Source organism: Haliaeetus albicilla, chromosome 27 (genome assembly GCF_947461875.1).
Source record: "Haliaeetus albicilla chromosome 27, bHalAlb1.1, whole genome shotgun sequence".
NCBI lineage: Eukaryota > Metazoa > Chordata > Aves > Accipitriformes > Accipitridae > Haliaeetus > Haliaeetus albicilla.
This window is the reverse complement of record NC_091509.1, coordinates 23,011,654-23,031,422: the sequence shown is the minus strand read 5'-3', so window position 1 is coordinate 23,031,422 and position 19,769 is coordinate 23,011,654. Positions and strand designations below refer to the sequence as shown.

Genomic DNA, 19,769 nt, shown 5'->3' with positions numbered 1-19,769 from the left:
GAATTCAGGTCATATGACTCAGGTCAAGCTTACAGAGCACACTGGATAGCAGAACTTTGAACTATCGATATTTTTACCGGTAGTGTCAATGTGTATCATCATTTGTGTTTGGAGATACAAAAAAGTAGCATGAAAAGCTCACAAAACAAAAAGATAAGCCTATATGCTTATTGAAAAAAAAAGTTCCAGAAGCACACTTTAATAATGTTTTTTGTAGTTAAGGAAGTGAAACGTGCATGTTGAAAATACTTCTGCCTAACCACCCATCATTTTATTTTCATTATGGCAGTGCCAAAGAATGATCAGAAATTGAAGCCCACAAAGTGCTAGATACTATATATAAGCATCAGCCTCTGTTAAGAGGAGAGAGTTTCATTAATCAAGTCAAGATCATAAATCATTAATAAAGTCTATCAGCGAAGGCTGGATTTTTGAAAAGAAAGTCACTTTGATTATAGCAGAACAACTTAACTATTTAAAAAGTTCTTCTTCTTTAGCTATAGCTCATATTTCATCCTAGAGTCTCGATGCACTTTAAAACATGTAACCTTCCTTCTAGGTCTAACTAGTACTTATTAGGGCTACATTCAGATAATGTACACAGGTAAAAACATAGAATGTTTAGCTCAAGAATCACACAGCCAAGCCCTCTTCATAAGTCTATTATCTCCACTTATAACTCTTGAGAATTCTATAGTCTACTGGGCCACAAATAGAGAAATTTGGAAGGGAACAGCCACTTACACCAAAAAGCCAACAAATAACCTAGCCCTAGTTAACAGTTTGCTTTAGAAGGAGCCGAAGATATTCTCCATGAGCCAGTCTTCAACTACGCCGCCCAGATTTAGTCAAGCTTGACAATGGTGAAGGTGTGCTTGGGGGCAGCTCCTCTAAGGGCATCTACTGCAGCTCAGATCACCTTCAGTCCCCAGCTACCAGTTTAGAGTCTACAACATTATTTTTCTTGGGATTACTTGAGGTCTTGCTCAGGTGCACAAAATCAATCCCTGCAGTCCAGACTTGTACCAGTGAAAGCCCCAGAGGAAAGAAAGGCCCATGATCACACAGCTCTTCACTCCAAAGTCTCTGCCTACAGCTCTCAGTTCTTCTTGTTAAGTCTCATCTCTTCGGTCAGCCAGGGCCCACGACCTACTTGGCAAGAGCAATTCACAGTCGCAGCAGAAATAGCTTTAACAGTTGCATTCCACCAGTTTTATATGGATTTGCCAGTAGCATTTCCAGAACACAAGAGGACACCATGCAACAGGCCACATGCATATCACAGGGGATACTGGGCTCTTTAAGCACGGCCCAGCTAGTTTTTATCTCCTTATTTCTAAGGGGGAAGAAAAATGAAGAATCGGTTTGTCTAGTGCAATTAAAGCACAACACAGCCCCCTAGGCGAGGGCTGTCCACACCTCCCCACGTGAGCAGCAGCTTATGGAAAGGCTTTACAGAGGAAAAGCCTGGCTGGACAAGGCCACTGGCCTTTTTCCGTGCTCCTCAGCTTAAACCGCATCTGACCTATTTCGGAGCCCTGCAGACAGAGCGACTCGGTCCCCGGGAACGAAACGGCAACAGCGGCCAGCAGCGAGGAATCGCTGCGGGCCCGACGGCCCTCCCGCGCCCCTGGGAAGGAGCCCAGGCGCCCCGACGGCAGCGCCCAGGCCGGGGGGGGGAGGGTGGGCTGCCCGGGGCCGGGCCGCCAGCGGCCGACCGAAAGGCCCCGGGCTCGCCGCTCAGCCCTGGACACAGCGGAGGCTGCGCTCACCCGCAGCCGCCAGCCGGGCGGCCCGCTGCCCCGGGGCCCGCGCCGGGCCCCAGCCAGAGGCCCCCGCCGGGGCCCTCCGGGGAGGGGGGGGGCGAGGCGGCTCCGCGGCGCAGCCCCGCGACCGCGCGAGCAGGAAATGCCTTTTTTGGGCCTCGGAAGTGCCATAAAAGGCGCGGAGGAAACGCCAAATATGGTCGGCATGGTTCCGGCCACCGCGGGAGCGGCGTTTCCGCTCGGCCTTGGCCGCCCCGTGGCCGCGTGACGAGGCCCCGCCCGCCAGCGCGCTCCCGGCGCGGTGCCGCGCGGCCCCGCAGGCGCGGCGTGTCCCCGCCGTGCCCCCGCCGTGTCCCCCGAGAGCCGCTGGGCTCCCGCCAGCGGTGACGCACGGCCTGTCCTGCCGCTGGCGGTCGGGGCCGAACTAGGCTGCACAGCGCGGACAGCTGAGGTCCGGTTCAGGCAAATGGGCTTCTGCCGGGGACTGGAAAAGCAAGAGGCCTTCGCTTCCTCCGCCCCCGCTGCACTTCCTGCGCGGCTGCGGGCCTGTATCTGCGCGGAAGGCGAGGGGTTTCCCCGGCCAGTGGCAACACCTGCGGTTTCCCTGGGAACGGCCTCCTGGAGACCAGCTTATCCTCCCGACTGGGCTAGGAGCAAACTTTTCAAGAATCTGAAACCCCTTCTTCTTCAGACCAACAGCAAATGAAAAGGTCTCACAGAAAATGTACGGTCAATGCTTTCTCAGCCCTGAAATCTGCTTTCATTTTGTGGGACGAAGGCCGTGAAAAGAGTGGGAGCAAAAGACCCCATGCATTTTCTTTCCTGTGTGTTATAAACAGGGACGGCGAATGCAAAGCACAAGTCACTGCAATTGAGACCAAATGCCAAAGCTTAAATTAGGAGCGCTTTCTAGGAAGTTACGCCAAAGGGTATCTGCATGAAAGTGGCCCTGGTTGGCATATGTCAATAGTTTTTACAAGTTTGGGTTTTGTTTTTTTTCCTAAACCAGAGGCTCCATGGTACTGGGGAGCTTCCTGCAATGAGATGCAATTCAGACAAGTGACACACCCCCTCCCCCCCCAGCTGGAAGTGTCATTTGCCAGCTCGTAGGCTGTTACTGGCAAGCTGCAGTGCACAGGTACTGAGTCCTTCCCTCAGAACACTGCTGACTTGTGTTACTCAGCTATACTCTCAGGGTATTACCAAAACGCTATTTTGAGTCAGGGTTAACATGGGGCCAACAGTAACCCTACATACCTGGGTCAGTGCCTCTGAACATCCCTACAGTTGGACGCTGCTACCTGTGGAGTGCCTGTGACAGATGCCCACAGCTGTGGGAGGCCAGAATTCTTCCATTTAAAAGGAGACTGCAGCACCCTCAAAAGAAGACCTAAGGAGGTCACCAGGGAGTGGGGGGAGAGGGTTAGGGTAGGTTTCTGGAGGCCTCCACAAGTTGAAAGGATCTACCATCACAAAGTGGAAAAAGCATGGGGCAAGTAGGAGCAGCGTTTCTTTGAGCTAGAGGGGCCTTGCAGATCCCATCGTCTCCCTTGCACTGCTGCCTCAGCACCCACAGTCCAGTCTTGTGTGCAGAGGTGGCTAGCCAGATATCAGAGACATGCCCTACTGCTAGAAAGGGTGCTCTGGCTTTCATTGCTATATAGCCCTGCAACACTGCCTAACTCGGTCCTCTTTGCGCACGATTCACCGGAGCACTTATCTTCTTTGCTGCTTCTTTAGGCGTGGCAGTTAAGATCCCTGCTCATTTCCGAACAAAGTGCTCTGGAGAACCTGGGGCACCCTCAGGCTCATCAAGTCTTGCTTGAGAGCCCACTTGGTCAGTTTTTAGCACAATCACAATTCCAGAAGGCTAGATCAGGAGTTAGCAGAGATGCCCCATGCCTGTCAGTTTTGAGGCATTTGGACAGTGCTCTTAATAACATGCTTTAACTTGTGGTCAGGCAGTTGGACTAGATGATCGTCATAGGCCCTAGGTCCCTTCCAGCTGAACTATTCTATTCCAACTATCTGAACAGAGCAATGCCTACAGATCAGAAGGGGCTTGGGCTGACTCCAACTGTTTATTTTGCTGTTGACTTTGGGAACTGGAGGTGGGAAAAAATTTTGTGGTTAGCTTTACATAATGTTATTTGCTTCCTTCTTTGAAGCATCACATTTTAAGGCCCTTCCTTGTTGTCTCATCTCCCATAAGTGGATTTCTGTGGCTTCTGACATGGGCTACATGCTCAGACAGTGTGAAGCCACATATTCAGCTTGCCTACTCAATCTGCCTTGGCTGGAGGCCTGAGCCCCTTGGGTTGAAAAGAGCTAGTGATTTTCTCTGAAAAGGCCCAGCTGCAAAGTCCCTGTTAGCAGCTTGCAGACGGCACCCAGCACCGCAGGCAGAAACCAGCACAGAGACAAAGCAGTACAGGCCGTTCACCGCAGCTTGTCCCAACCCGCTGAGGACAGTCCTGCCTGAGAGATGACAGACTGGGATTTACCAATTGCTCAACTCTTATCTTCCAGAATTACTGCCATTTGCTGGGGTGGGCTGCATCCCCAAGAAGAAGGACTAGTCCAGGGGCATCAGCATGTTGCCCTGCCTAGTCAGTAGGGTCACTTTTGGCAAGCAGTAGGACATGCTGTGTCAGACACAGACTGCTTGCCAGTTTACACTCTGCCGGGTGCATTCATCAAGGCCTATATCTGCATCCCAGCTCCTCACAACCCTAAACGTTGGTGAGTTGTAGAGAGCCCACCTGAAAGGACTGACACCAGAACCCTCCTCTGTACCTGCACCACCAGTTCTCATGGATGCAAACTCCTCTGAATTTGCTCTGCAGAGACTTCACATATCCCCTGATATGTGTTTCAAACCACCATGTAAGAAAGTGCTTTTCTCCCATAAATGCTGAAACATCTGTACTAAAAGCTATCAGGCCCACACACTTACTTATATGCCCTGTGTTGTGCCAAGGAGGAACTTAAGTCAGCACTCAGCTGAGCAGGGCTACCTTCTGTCAACCAGCCATTTGGACTGAGCTTATTCTATTTCCAGCCTAGAAACTGCTCTATTATCTTGCCATCCAGTAAGATTTCTGCCTACCTATAAACACACAGTTGAGATTCTAATTTTCAAACCTCATTTTCAGCCCTGGAGAATTGTTTTTCTTCCTAAGATTAGCTCGCATGCTTCTGGAGAAGCCAGAAAACGGGAATCGTGGTGACTTCAAAAGAGCAGGTGATGCACCTAATGCAAGGATGTGCGTGCTCCATCCATGCCTTTGTGAGCAGCTGGACTTAAGAGTGATTGGTTTCCCCTCCTTTCTTTAAGCAGGTAGTTCTCCAGGAGACAAGCAGTACTTTTTAATTCCCAACCTCTCAAGCAGTCAGGGTTGCTGCAGCACAGTCTTCCTATGTAGCAACTTAAAGGAAAATGTGGAAGTCTGCACAATTTGATATTTTATTTATTTTTTTCTGAAGGGTATTGTACACCAAATATCCCATTGGCAGGAAAGCGCATTCAATGTGTTTAGAAGCCAAACAGTCACTTTCATTTTAACAAACACAATTACAAAGTAAAAATAAACCACAAAATAATGAACCGCATGTTCATAACATACAAAAATTGCTGCCTACTCAGTAGGTAACTACAACATTCCAACTCCTGAATATATATATATATATATATATATATAAATTTACATTTTTGTAACAAAAATAGACTTTGAGAGGTGTGGGGTTTTGTTTTTTTTTTTTGCTTACATTCCATCCCCCAGCGCTTTCTTGTGCTCCCCTCCCCACCCATTCCCTGCTCTCCCTTACATTCTTTGAGTAACATCCCTTTCACTTTAAGGCAAGATGCAAAGCATCCATTCACACAAATGCATGACGTCAGCAAGGCTTCACAAAAAGGCACCAAGACTTGTAACTTTAAAAACAAAACTTCTGCCACATGAATGTCTCATCAGGTGATATTTACATAGCATCACTCTAACATGCTCAAATACAGTAAGTGCTTCCCAAAGAAGTTTGAAACTCATTACAGCATTGTCACTGAAGTAGAATTAACATTTACAAAATATGGCCCTGCAAACTCCAAATAATACAATGTGGATATGCAAAGATTTTTCACATCAATAGTACCTAAAGGAAAGCAAAACCATGGCACATGTACAATTTACATCAGCTACATACTTAATCAAAAGTCCTTTCTTCCTAATAAAAGACTATTGTTTACGGGGAAAATTATACTGAACTTATATCCACAGTCCATGCAAATTAAGTCAGTCATTCAACAGAGGTGGAAAACTTAAACGGCAGTTGTTTCAGGCAGCTGAAGTTTAAAGAAAAGTTAAATAGCCTTGCAACGTATGGTGTTGGGGGAGTAAGTGGAGACTCCATGTCTGATAATACCAGTGGAAAAGGTGAATCCTCCTGTTCCAGACGGTAATCTCAGCAAATCTCAATTGTCCTTGGAGAAAAGGCTGACGTCATGTCTGAAAGTGCTGAGGTCACCTGTGAGCTGAAATTGTTGGTGACCCCTGGAGATGAGAAGGAGGTGGCCACTTGGGTCTGAAAAGTGGCAGTGCCAGAGGAGTAAGTGGTTGCTATAGAAGGAGATGGGAATGTGGTGTGTGCAGGGGAGGGATAGGAAGAGGGAGCAGGGGAGGAATACACTGTGCGCACTGGTGAGGGGTAAGTGGTGGCAATGGAGGAAGGATAGGATGTAGTCACAGAGGATGAGTAGGCAGGAACTGGGGAAGCCGTTGAGACCGGAGCTGCCTTTTCCACCTTCTTGTCCTTCTGCCTAAGGTGGATTTTAGTGTGTCTCTTCCTCTCATCACTTCTGGCAAACTTTCTGCCACAAATGTCACAGGCAAATGGCTTCTCTCCTGTGTGTGTGCGGATGTGCGTAGTCAAGTGGTCGCTCCTGCTGAAGTTCCGCATGCAAATGCGGCACTGGAATGGTTTCTGTCCCGTGTGGATGCGGATGTGCCGCGTTAGCTCGTCGGACCGTGAAAACCTCCGGTCACAGGACTCCACCGGGCAGGCATAGGGCCGCTCATGAGGAGGGGTCTTGCTGGGACGGTTTGGGTATTTCCTCATCCTGCTGGGCTTGATCAGCTGGGACTGATAGTTAGTGTTGAGGGTCTTCAACTCTTGGGAGCCAGTCTGAGTAGCAAATGCCTTAATAGTGGACAGTGGCGTGAGGGAAGGCTGCTGTGCTCTGGTCTCAAGGGTTGGGAAGGGCTTCTGATCAGCCGGAACAAGACTGAGCTCACCCTGTTGCTGAGGGAACAGGTAATCCGGGATCATTGGCACCTGAAAGTTGGTTTTAGCAGTCGGATAAGCTGGAGGTGGATACTGGATGGGGGGTCCGGAAGGGTTGGGAAAGGACTGGGTCTGCGGGTCAGGGAAAATGTCAGAGCTGGAATTGGGAAAAGTTGGTGCAGCCGAATAGATTGGGCTGTTCTCGCTGGCTTGGACAGAACAGCTCAGAGGGGGGGTCTGCGAGGAGGAGGATGGTGACGATGAAGAAGGCGTAGAGGTGGGAGGTGCATTAGCCATGCCCACCAGCCCGCTGACGAGGCTGAAGAGGGGCTCTGGCCATAAGGTGTTGCTACTGTTGGGGGCCGGCTCGAGGGAGAAGCGCCCCGTGTAGGTTATCGGTGGCAGTCGCGTCGTTTGGTTGGGATAGCTGGTTTCTGGCAGGGTTTTCTCGTTGTTCAGGGAGATCTCGGGAAAAGTGTCTGAAAAGAGAGGAATCGCGATTACTTCCAGCAGCCGCCGCAGCTGCTGCCGGCGCTTCGCGAGGCATCCCCACAGAGCGCAGCCCCAGATCCTCGCTTCTGGTTAATTAATAATTGAGCGTAACATATTGCAGCGCCGCTGGCAGGTCTCCAGCAACAGCGAGCCCGGAGCCGCTGACGCACACAGGAGAATCCCCCCGCGCAGCCGCCGGGACGGGGCCGCCGCCGCCGCAGCGCGGAGCCCCCGCAGGCGCCGCTGCCCCCGCGGCGGACCGGGACTCCCCGCCCCCCCGGGCGAGGCCGGCGCGCTTACCTGCCGCGAGGTGCTCGAAGTGCTGCTCCCCGGGCTCCCCGGCGGCGCCGAAGCCCGCGCTCTCGGGCGCCCCGGGGGGGGCGAGGAACTGCGGGCCCCCGCCACCCAGCAGCATCATCTCCTCCAGCTTGGGGTAGTGAGTGTCCATGGCGGGGGGCGAGTGTGGGAAGGCGCCGAAGGGGTCGGAGATCTGCAGCGGGGGCAGGAGCTGCATCTCTGCCTTGGCCGCGGCCATGAGGGCGCCGGGCTCGGGCTCTGACGGCTGGTGGCGCTGCCGCCGCGGGCCCGGCGGACGGCCCGGCTGCGGCGAGGCGGCCGTCGCCTGCTGCGTGCCCTGCGCCGCGGTCGCCCCGGCGCTGCCCGCTGAAAGTGCTCGGCTCCCCGCCCGCCCGCCCGGGGCTCCCCCCGGCTCTGCCCGCTGGAAGCGCTCGGCTCCCCGCCCGCCCCGGAGCCGCCTCTATATATCGGGTCCCACCGGCCGCAGCCCGCCCCGGCCCTGACGTACATGGCCATATATGGCAAGCAGGAAGCCCTAATATGGATGCGGGCCGGAGGACCCCGCCTGGCGTCAGCGCCTGGCACCGGGGAAAGCCGGGCCGTGGGGGGCCCCGCCCGCCCCGGGCTGGGAGCCCCGCGCCCGTTGCGGGCCTGTCCCCCTGCCGTGGGCAGCGCCGCCGCAGCGCCGCCAGCCCCGGGGCGCGGGGTCCCCGGCCCCCGCCCGCCCCGGCCAGCCCGCCGGAAGCCCGCGCCGCACTTTCCATATAAGGGAACAACCTTATAAGTCGCGGTTCCGGCGGAGGCTTCCCGCTCCTTATATGGCGATTCCGGCCCCGGGTGGGGGGGGGCGCGGGGAGCCCGGGCGCGAGAGCCAGGTTGCCGCCGGGCCGCGCGCCCGCCCCCGGGCCACGGGAGCGCGCGGAGGCCCCGGGCCGCGGGAGCGCGGGGCTGCTGCCCGGGCCGGCGGCACGGGGGTCTCGGGGAGCGCCCGGCAGACCCCGGCACCGGCGCCGCCGCCGCGGTCTCGCGGGCAGAGCGCCCCCCGCCCCCGCCCCTATTTGCTCGGCTCGCACTACTCGCCTCCCCCCGTCTCCGCGAAGGGGCCGCGCGCCGGCGGCTCACGGTGAGCGGCGCCGCGCGCTCGGCAGCCGCGCTGCGGAGGAGTTTTCTGGGAGCTGGCAGCGCGCCCCGGGCGGGGGCTGCCTGCTCCCGGAAAAGGGGAATCTCTGGGACTCCGGAGGGCTGCCCTGCTCCGCCCGCTCCCGCCGAGAGCGGAGGATCCCTGCCCGCAGCGGCAGACCGGGGCAGACCCGGCTCCGTGCGCCTCCCCCACGCAGCGGAGAACGTGGGCGCTGCTAAAACCAGAGCCCCGGGTACCGCACAGCCGCAGCCGCCGTCGACTTGGGCGCGACCGAGAGCGACGGCGCTCGGGACCCTGCTCTCGCGCCCTTGGGGCTGTCCCTTGGCGCAGCCGCAGGCTGCTCCCAGCACCGGTCTCGCACGGAGGGGCCGGGAGCCCCGGCGCCCCGCCCGAGGCGGCACGCACAGTGCGGAGCCGCGGGAGAGCGCTTCCCGGGCCAGGGGGAGCCTCCCGCGCTATAAATAGGCGCTCGACGCGGCCGCCGCCCCGCCCGCCCGGGCGGCCCCGCTGCCGGCGCGCCGCGGCGCGGGGCTCCCCTGGCTCCGGGCCAGACGGCACCGGCGACGCAGTGCGGCCGCAGTGCGCGTGCGCGGCCGCCGCGGCGAGGGCTTCCCCGCAGTGCGCGGGGCTCCGTGGGCGGCGCCGGGAGCAGCAGTTGCGGGCTGCGCCGCGCCGGCGGGGGCACTGCGGCCCCGACCCGGCTGAGCCGGGCCTGCAGCCCCGCGGCGCCACGGCCATCCCTGCTCGGCTGCGGCGCGGAGCTTGCCGGGGTGCCGACTCGCCGCCGGTGGCTGCCTGCTCTGCCGCGGACGGCGCTCCCTTCGCCGCGGAGATGGAGGAGGAGGGCAGGCGCCTTTGCCGCCATTGACGGCGCGGTCTCCTGCCGGCCCCGCTCGCTCGGGGCATCTCCCGGGCCGGGGCGCGCCGCCCCGCCTGCAGCCTCCGCGGCCTGCCGCAGGGCTGGCCTTTCCCCGCGGAAATCCCGGCCGCACACCCCGGGTGCCAGGCAGTTCTCTTCTGCCGTGGGAAGGCGGTTGTATACGTCACGGGGCCAGGCCCTGCCGCCTTTGTGATTTATATCCAAGTCGCGAGCAACGGCAGGGCTCTGTCTGCCCACTTTGACGGACGATTCAAGCCTGTCGTGTCCTGCTTTAACTGAGGTGCTGCTATATTTAGGGCTGTGTCTTGTCAGTAACGCTGTGCAGTGCCTCCCGCACTGATGCATTTCCACCCTCAAATCAGTTATGGCTTGCAGCCACACAATGCCTCCAGGAAAAACATAGAAAGCTTCCACTTGTCTGCAGCCTGTATTACCCAATGGCAGCTAATACGTGTCTGTTCTTTGGTACTTACTCTTTATGGAGAGCAATCATACTGGTTTTCAAATGTCAGGGCGCTAGGCCAAAGCTCTGTTTTGAAAATGTGATTCGGTGCTTTTCCTTTTTAAAAAGTCAAGTAACTGCTGCAGGTTTTGAGAAGTCCCATACATAATGATTACAACTAGTCTCTGATTTCCACCAGCCTGTCACTGTTTGGAGCCCTGTTAGAAAGGGCAGAGTAGCAGAACGTGACTTTTTCTACAAACACTGTAGTTTGATTTGGTTCCTGGGCATCTTACTGACATTGCAGAAGCCATTGCATCCTCTTTTCCCTCTTTTCTTTTTTCCCTTCTCTTTCAAGACCAGGAGGAACTTTATTTCAACTAGTGCCTGATTACCAGAGAATTTCACTCATACACCCTGCATATGTTAGGCCCGATATTCCTTTTTAACTGAAGTACGTAATTCAGAAAATCTTCCCCCCCCAGATCTGAAATCACGAAGAGATGGAAAATCTATTGCTTGCTTTCTTTTAAGTTACCTTAATTTTTAACAATGTAATTCTAATATAACAATTCGTATAAGAGAAAGCAAAGAGACCTGCTTCAGAGTTGCAGACAGAGCAGTGTAACTAGCTTGAGCTGCACATAAATTATAGTAATAAAGACTGTTTTGCACCACATCCTCCACCATTTTGGTGAGGCTTCCTGGCTTCACTGAAGTACTGGAGAGGCAGTGGATGACTTACAACCTGGATGCTGAGCTAGGAAATTGCCTGTTGTCATTCATGCACTGGGCCAATATCTGCTAGTTTTCCAAACTCATGTTCTGTGTTCCACTTTCTTTTTCTGAAAACAACATTAGGTCTACAGGAACTACATTAGAAGGGTTAGATTTTTACGACTGAAAACCAAAATCTGTTTAGTTCGTCCAGCCAGATATTTGTTAGACTGAGGGATGTTGTGGTCAGACTGGAAGTTGTGAATTAAAGCTTTTGTAGTAAGTGGAGCTTCTAGCTATTAGAATAAGATAATATCTGCATTTTGTTTTCTAGGTAGCATAATTTGAATGTCCAAAGAATTTGCTACTATAGATCAGTATTTTAAAAAAAGCATATTTGAAAATGGCAGTATTTTAATAAATTTATTTGAAAGTTTAATAATATTGGTTGTGACTGTCTAATGAATAAAGACGTGGGATACTCTGGGTCTCCTTGGCAGTCCATCATCATCAAATGTACTTGTCTCTCAATAAATTTCAGTGAAAGGAATGCTATTCTAAGGAGACACAGAGTGAAGAATGCTATGGGGTAAGGGAAAGAGAGAATGAGGTATTAAGCTCCATGAATAAACCACCCATCTCCAGTTACCAGCAAATGCCAGTCTCTGCTTCAAGTTTACAGAACATTACAAAAAATCTACACAAGTAGATTTCATTTAATTTTTTTTTTTTAATTTGATGTTGTAATACTAGTGTTCTTTTCTATTTTCTGATGCACAGGTTATTTTGTTCAGCAGCATTGTTCTGCACTTAAACAAGAAGTTATTGATAATATAGTTACATGAATACTGCTGTGCAGTGGCATCAGCAAATTTGACAGATTAAAATTCCCCAGTTAAAATTTATTGAAAGGCTCAATTTTTTTTCTACATGTTTGTTCAAACACTTTTTCTTTCTTTTCCTCTAGAATGTACCAAATCAGCATATGCATTAGCCAATTGTTTTAAGATTCTTGCATACAAGTTACCTGTGAGAGTTTGAATAAAAATACCTATAATAGATGTGTTCTGGCACCTCTCCTACCTCCTAATAGCCTAGAAAGCACTATATCATGCTTTGAGAAACAACTTCAATCTGCTTATTTGCAAATTCACAGCAAACATACTCGCTTTTATGCCTTTTCTGCATTGTATTAATAATTTATTAGCTTCAGCTAGTGATGGACCCATACCATGATTAGGATGTCTTTTGCATTGGTGTATTTAAATGTGTCTTCCTAAGTCACCCTCCAGCCACAGAGTTTGTTTGTCTAGTTGTAATTTTTTTTTCTTTGAACAGAAATGTGTTGGTAGGCTTTTACTTTTTTTTTTTCCATCTTTTCTTTTTTTATTGTTATTCTTAATAGTGATTTCATTTAATTTCTTAAGTGGGATGAGCTTTTAGCCACAGTAGTCCTTTCATTGAATACTTTTTGCTCTTTGGTAGCCATTTTTTAAACAACTTTTCATTTTCATTCACTTTTCTTTGTCTAAACTTTGACTTCCCCTTAAATTTTACAAACTATTTTCTTCAGTGCCAGGAAATTATTCCTATTTTTTGAGGCTACAGTCATGTTGCTGAATAGATCTGATTTCTGCTTGCTCATGGCAACTGTAATCAGGTCATGATCCCTAAGTAACCACGGAAGTCCAGCTCCTGCAGATAAATTACTGTCTCCCCTTGACACAACAAGGCCATTCACCTATGGAGTACATTGATTGTCTTTTATTTAAAACAAAAACAAAAAACAACCAACTCAAACCCAGTTATACCTTTAAATTTTAGTAGTTTTAAGTACTGGCAGCATGAGACTTCCTGAATTGGGCTCAATAATACCAGATGGGGATTTAACAGAGAGACCAAATGAGCTGTGACCTTTCTGTCTACAAGTGCTACCTCAAGCAAAATGCCCATTACAATATCATGCATAGCACCTACATGGCTGCACAGTCCCATGTTCAGATCTGAGCTGTACCTGTCCATGATTACACAAATTTCCATTTGCTACCGGCATGAGATTAAAGAACAATTTATTCCTTTTTGTTTGTTTGGTATAGTTGCCTGTAGTAGATCTTGCATAGTGTTGTTAAGTTGCCCTAGTCTTTGCTGTGTACCACACTAATCCATAAGCATTCAAGATCATTCACATCAGTTACCAGTCATGCTACAGCAAGTAATTGGTAGCACTTATTTTCTTTAATAGGCTGAACATTTTGGGATCCAGCTCTTGTATCTACATTGCTCTTCCTGAACGAGTGGTACCTGTGAGCTTAGCCTTCCTAAGACACGGGAAGAATATTTCCATTAAAAGTGGTATACAGAACTGAAATTAGGAAGAAAATTACAGTTCAGTAGATAGGTGTGCTTAGCCAGTTCTGTTATTAAGAATTTTCAACATTGGTTCATCTTGTGCCTGACTGAGGGGAAAAAAGAAAAACAAAAAAAAGCTTGTTTGTTTATTCTACTAGAAGGTGAACAGGAAGTGCATGGAGGGGGAGTCACATGATCTGGGTTTATCTGGCTGAAAATTAAGACATCTTGAGTAAGTCAGTATTTGAGGTTTTCACGATTGTCAATGGAGCAAGGCAGGACCTGCAGAAGCCAATTCATCTTACCTCATTGTCCTGGTTTTGGCTGGGATAATTTTCTTCCTAGTAGCTGGTATGTTTTGGGTTCAGTATGGGAAGAATGTTGATAACACACTGACGTTTTCAGTTGTTGCTAAGTAATGTTTAGACTAAGTCAAGGATTTTCCAGCTTCTCATGCCCAGCCAGCAAGAAGACTGGAGGGGGCACAAGAAGTCGGGAGGGGACACAGCTGGGAAAGCTGACCCAAACAGGCCAAAGTGTTATTCCATACCATGTGATGTCATGCCCAGTATATAAACTGGGGGGAGTTGCCTGGGGAGACAGCTCAGGAACTAACTGGCCACCAGTTGGCAGGTGGTGAGCAATTGCATTGTGCATCACTTGTTTAGTATATTCTAATCCTTTTATTATTATTATTGTAACTTTATTGTTGTTATTATCATTATTATTTTCTTCCTTTCTCTCTTATTAAACTGTTCTTATCTCAACCCATGAGTTTAACCTTTCCTTTTTTTTCCCCCCATTCTCTCCCCCATCCCACTGGGGGGGGGGGGGGGAGTGAGTGAGTGGCTGTGTGGTGCTTAGTTACCAGCTGGGGTTAAACCACGACACTCATTTATATACCTGCCCTGAATGAGCTGGATCCCTCCCTGTAAACGTGTCTCACAGATGACTACAGAAAGATTCTGCATAATTTTTTCTGCAGCCATAGGTAATCTTTTTGACAGTAGAAAATTAGCCGGGATGATTCCTGGGTTTTGATTTGCTTGCTTGCTTGCTTAGTAGAAGCTAATACAAACTATTTTATATTCATCTCCAGTGTAACTTCCAATATTTAATTTTTTAACTGTTTTTTTTCATTAAAACTGATTTGTTGTGTTACTGTGCTAATAAAAACATCATGGTACCTTTACAACATAGGTTTCCACACAATTACAGCTTTGTCTCTCAGTTATTTTTCATTAAGTGCTGCTTTCATGAGTGCAGCTTACTTCCAGGTCTTGCCAACCTGTACTGCGACTAAAAGTAAAGTGGCCACTGTTACTATTGGCACTGGGTATAACTGAGTCCAACTGTGAATGCAAGGAAAGTTAACCAGCTTTCCTATCTTTGTAATTTGTCTAGTGTTCTAATATAAATTTTGTTTTGATTAGATGCACTTTTGACTTTATCCACAAACATAGTTTCCTTGTGTCTGGAATGCCCATTGACTTTTGGCAAAATTCAGTCATTTTCTTTCAAAGATGTTGGTTTTGCCTGAATGTGTAATAATAACGGCAGCAATCACCATTTCTCTAGGTCTCTCACTAGTTGTTCAAATACATGTCTTTGATGATTGTCTTTATCCCAAACCTCCGGTTACCTCATTCTGTTCCCTCCTCTATTTCCCCTGGGTACTGTTTTTAATACTCCAGACTGTAAAGCAAGTTTACATAGGTGTCCCTTTAAAAAGTTTTATTATTCTCGAATTTCGTCACTCTCTATTTATTATGTTCTATTATTCTATAAGCCTGAAGAGTTAGAAACAAGAGGGGATATTCCAGCTTTTTGAAGAAATGCTGTACAGTTGTTTCTTCCCTCTCACCCACCAGAACCAAGCCATCTGTTTTAAAAAGCTGTGATGTTTTTATGTATTGTTCTGCAGGACATTCTGCAGCTATTTTAAACTTATTTATCAATAATTTTGCTTCCTGTGCAGTTACATTCATTACAATAAAAGTCTATCACTTTTAGATGGGGGTACAGAGGGAACAGATACAAACACACTCATAATTTAAAATGAAAAAGCACTTAAATTTAAGCAGCCTTTTCAGTCCTATGAGGAGCGAGAAACAGATTCTTATCAGCACTGTCCGAGTGTGCGGCTTTGCTCTAACGGCTGAGATAGATGTCCCCGCGTCTGCTGCAAAACTCTGGCCCCGTTCCGGGACGCGACCCTCTGCCCTGTGCCCCCCCCCCCGCCCCGCTCCAGCTGGATCCCGCCCGCCGTTTGCAGCGGTGCGCTCTGACCGCCAGAGGGAACTCTTCCCGGGACCACGGCGGGGGGGAGCGGGGCACGGCCTGCCGAAACGGGCCGGGGCACGGGCTGTGCAGGAATCGGGTTGCTTGTTTGTGGTTTTTCGTGATCTCAGACATTAGAGATGAGCAGAAAGGTGACGTCACCGATTTGCCTCAGAAATCTAAGGCAGCTGAGGGTTTTCCTCTCAGGCTTTCGTGCTCTGATTTAAACAAATCCTTCAAAAATAGTTCATTTGGGATGCATGACTTAATAGACTTCAAAAGCCTGTAAAGGTTGTGTCATTGCAAAAAAAAAAAAAAAAAAAAGAATTGCTATACGCTACTCAAAGTATTCAAACATTTCCCCTAGTGCCTAAGAGTACCTCTGCTCTGGTGACCTCTCATCTCCAGTTTAGATAATTTGGCTGTGGTTGCTAAGAGACAATGCTTAGCTTGGTTCATGTTAGTCCTGTGACAAATGGTATTAGGTCTCCTGTGGTATCAGGATGAGTAAGCCGATTAACCATATATAAGGCTGTCCTCTGCTGTCCGTGCAGAATTATTATATGAGAAATATTAGAAAGGTAGAGGTAAGTAGTAGAAGAAAGGCAAAGCAGATAACAATTGTGAGCATTCAACAGGTGTTATCAATGAACAAAGACAACAGATGCCTCTACAGTGCTGGGATGTCACTGCTACTGTGACACAAGCACTCATTTTCCTCCTTCAGTAGTAATAATTTCACATGTTCACATTCTTCCTCTACACAAAAATCGCTGATGCCGTCTACTGTATGTGTATGCACCTTTAGAAATGAAGGGTTGTTTAAGATGCCAGGCAGACTCAGTGTACTAAAGCTAAGGAAGGCTTCTGACATTAGATTAATATTTAATTGGGGGGGGGTGTAAATTATAAGCAGATACTGTCTTGCCAAAGACGACCGATGCCTGGCAAGACCATCAACATCTGTACCATAGCACCCTAGATGAACATATATGTGGAATTGCTATTCACATGAAAGAAAAGACCATAGGGATTTTATTACTCAGTAGGATTATAAACAACTTCCTTTCAGAGACATTACAGTTACTTTCTGAACAAATCCTGGCTCTGTAGTTTGACTTAGTGGCAAAAAAACCCCAATAAAGCAAAAAGAAAAAACAAAAAACCAACACTGATTTCAAAGCCAGATTGGATAGACTGTTATGATTCGGTAATCAGACGCTCTGCATACCAGTGGCCAGAGATCTTTATCCAGGACTTACATAAGAAATGTAAACTTTATGAGCTGCACTATAAAGATTAACTGAATGCAATGTAAGGGATGTAAAAAACCACTGGACTTATTCTTTGGAAGCAAGGGAACAAGAAAACAAGAAAAAGCATTGGTGCCTTTTCTTGAGATTTGTTGTCTGCATCAGGATATCAGCTAGTATAGTTAATATCAAGGCATGTGACACTTAAATTCCTCATAGCTTTAATGGCAGAGGAGACTGATTTTCAGGAAGACCAATAGAGAAGTCGTCCTACTTTGAATCTGAGCTATTCTAGATTAGCTCAGTTAAATGGATTGTCTAGGTTAATGTACCCCAGCACTTTGTCATTAACTACTACTGCCCAGATGAAACTGTAGCATCTGATATAGGCCTTGTATTGTGTAGGGGAAGCTGGGCTGGTGCTAGTGACAGAAATAAAAATGTTGTGAAAGAGCAATTTCATTGTATGTTCATAGCACAGTACTAGAACAGACCATGAAGCTAGACAGAACTGACCTTGCGTTGCACACAACACAAAACTTTATTGTCTATTATGCCCACAATCTTTTTTGGCAGAAACATATTCAGCACTGTGGAGCTGCCACATACCCCTTTAGACATCCTATTCCTGTGACCAAAAGGCTATCTCCAAGCTATCAAGACAGCAAATACCTGCACAGCCATGTCCCACCTTCTTTCCACCCAGGTGCTTGACATCACACAGCCCACTACTTCATTGGCAATGAATCTTTCATACGATGCCCGTGTACTTAGAACTGTGGCCTGATGTGTGCGGCAGAGCTCACACTGAGCTCGGTTAACTCAAACCTGACGCAGCATCTCTGTCCATACATGTCTTTTTTGCTTGTATGTGCCCCAATAACCCCTTTTGACTTCAGCAGTGCGACTCTATCTTGCTACTCTGGCTCAGGTGTTTTGGCAGGAGATACTGATTGACTCTTCAGAGGTCCCCCCCATGCTCCTGAAAGATATGCCATCCTGGCACATGCTTGTAGGCAGGGGCCCAAACTATCCATAGGCCCTATAAACCCTTGGAGAATGGTAATTCTCCCTTTCCAAAATAACTTGGATACACTGTGCCACGCTCCTGTGTTTACATAGGAGGTCCTCTTGTCTCCTTCTAAGTTTCAAACTTACTCATAGCATCTTCACCTTGCTGAAGGCTGGCAGCCAGCAGTACCGATCAAGGCACAAGTGTCAGGAACAGCCAGGATATAGGACTCTCCCTCAGATGATGCTGTAGACTCCAAAAATAAAAATCCTAAGCAATTTAAGATCTGGTAGTGTTTCAAGACATGTAACAGAACAAACTATTGGACAGACCCAGCCTGTTAAGACATCTGGACCCTTAACAGCACATTTCACACTTTTATGTAGATGCATAGTCTAGATTCATTGCTTTGTAGAGCGTTTCCTGCAAACGAACTGTCTATGGATTGTAAAATCACAGAGCAGAGTTCAACCAGTGATTTAAATGCATACTTCCAACAGACAAAGGAATGAGGGATGTGGGTGGAATGAGTTATCCCTGTGACTTAGCAAATCAGTGACTTTAGCAAAAGGGATAGAATCAAGGGATACAAGACGGGGGGAGAACCAGGTATGGGTTGGGACAGCAAGAGGAAGTAAAGATTTCCTCTTGTCATGGAAGAAAAAACAATAGCGATCATGCCTAATATGTTTCTAGGGCTCCACAAAATGTTTGCCTTCCAAATACAAACACTGTACCATTTTGAAAGTGCTCCCATTGCATATGGTCTGTCTAGTGGGGCAGGAGGTATGGACTGTGTAATAAGCCATCTACAAATGCCTGGGAAATTGGTGATTCTTAGAAAACATGTGCATGCTCCTGTGCTGTGATCAGGTGGCTGCTGTTCAGCCTAAACTGCCTCAGCTAATTTTGCATGGAGTAGAGCAAGATAGACAGGCTGTAAATACGTTAAGACAGAAAATGAGCCCCAGATAAAGCCATTCTGCATGCCTTATGTACTTTGACAATGATCTGGAAGTCCTTTGCCCATCTGTGTCAGTTCTTGGTGGCTTCCCACTGCTTCTGGCAACACGTGTGTGTGAGTGAAAAATAAGGGAAGAATGCTTAGCAGCCTTCCAGAGGCATTTTCTGTAAGAAAAGGGTGAACACCTGTGCAGTGAAGCAAGGTGCAAGAGGCCTACCAGGATTCTTCTGGAGGACAAAGAGAGCCTAGTGTTTCTGGCAGCAGCGTAACCTCATCCACACTGATGTTGGCCACAATCACTGGCACAAAGAGCCTCTCTTACAATTTACTTTTTTTTTAAACCAGGCTTTGCTTATGAAAAAACTAATCTGAATAGGAGACTATTCACTCTGAGCTATTTATTGGAACCTTGAGACCAGAGGGAAAGTCTGGAACAAGGAAGACTTACCTGTGGAGGAAGAGGACCAGGTTAGAGAACACTTAAACTGGACATACCTACAGCCTGATGGGCTGCACCTGTGAGTACTGAGGGAGCTGGCTGATGTCACTGTGAGGCCACTCTTGATTATCTTTCAAAGGTCATGGCAATCAGGAGAGGTTTCTGAAGAATGAAAGAGAGCAAACGTCACTTCTATTTTCAAGAAGGGCAAGAAGGAAGAGCTGAAAAGCTACAGGCAAGTCAGCTTCACCTCAATCCCTGAAAAAGCGATGGTGACAATCCTCTTGGAAAGCATTTTCAATCACATGAAGGAACAGAAGGTAACTGGGAGTTGTCTGTGTGGATTTATGAAGGGGAAATGATGCTGAACCAACCTGCTAGCCTTTTCATAATGAGGTAACTAGCTTGATGGCTGAGGGGAGAGCAGTTGATGTTGTTTACCTTGACTTCAGTAAGGTAA

General features: G+C 48.7%; 1 protein-coding gene and 1 long non-coding RNA gene across 2 annotated transcripts; both read right to left on the bottom strand.

The window, feature by feature from the left end:
* Window positions 1-183: 183 nt before the first annotated feature.
* On the bottom strand, window positions 184-1,941 carry LOC138682352 (uncharacterized). Its single transcript, XR_011322456.1, has 2 exons — window positions 1,526-1,941; window positions 184-1,336 (listed from the first exon to the last, which is right to left on the bottom strand). It is a non-coding gene; the product is annotated as an uncharacterized lncRNA (long non-coding RNA).
* Window positions 1,942-5,214: 3,273 nt separating this feature from the next.
* Window positions 5,215-8,260, bottom strand: EGR1 (early growth response 1). The gene is made up of 2 exons (XM_069773093.1): window positions 7,836-8,260; window positions 5,215-7,522 (listed from the first exon to the last, which is right to left on the bottom strand). The coding sequence occupies exons 1-2, from the start codon at window positions 8,068-8,070 to the stop codon at window positions 6,225-6,227; spliced, it is 1,533 nt and encodes a 510-aa protein (XP_069629194.1). The 5' UTR covers window positions 8,071-8,260; the 3' UTR covers window positions 5,215-6,224.
* Window positions 8,261-19,769: the final 11,509 nt, after the last annotated feature.

Excerpts from the sequence above, each read along its gene's own strand:
- EGR1 (XM_069773093.1), bottom strand. The coding sequence starts at position 8,070 with ATGGCCGCGGCCAAGGCAGAGATGCAGCTCCTGCCCCCGCTGCAGATC. Across the intron at positions 7,523-7,835 it reads CTTCGAGCACCTCGCGGCAG|ACACTTTTCCCGAGATCTCC; the intron begins GTAAGCGCGCCG and ends CTCTCTTTTCAG.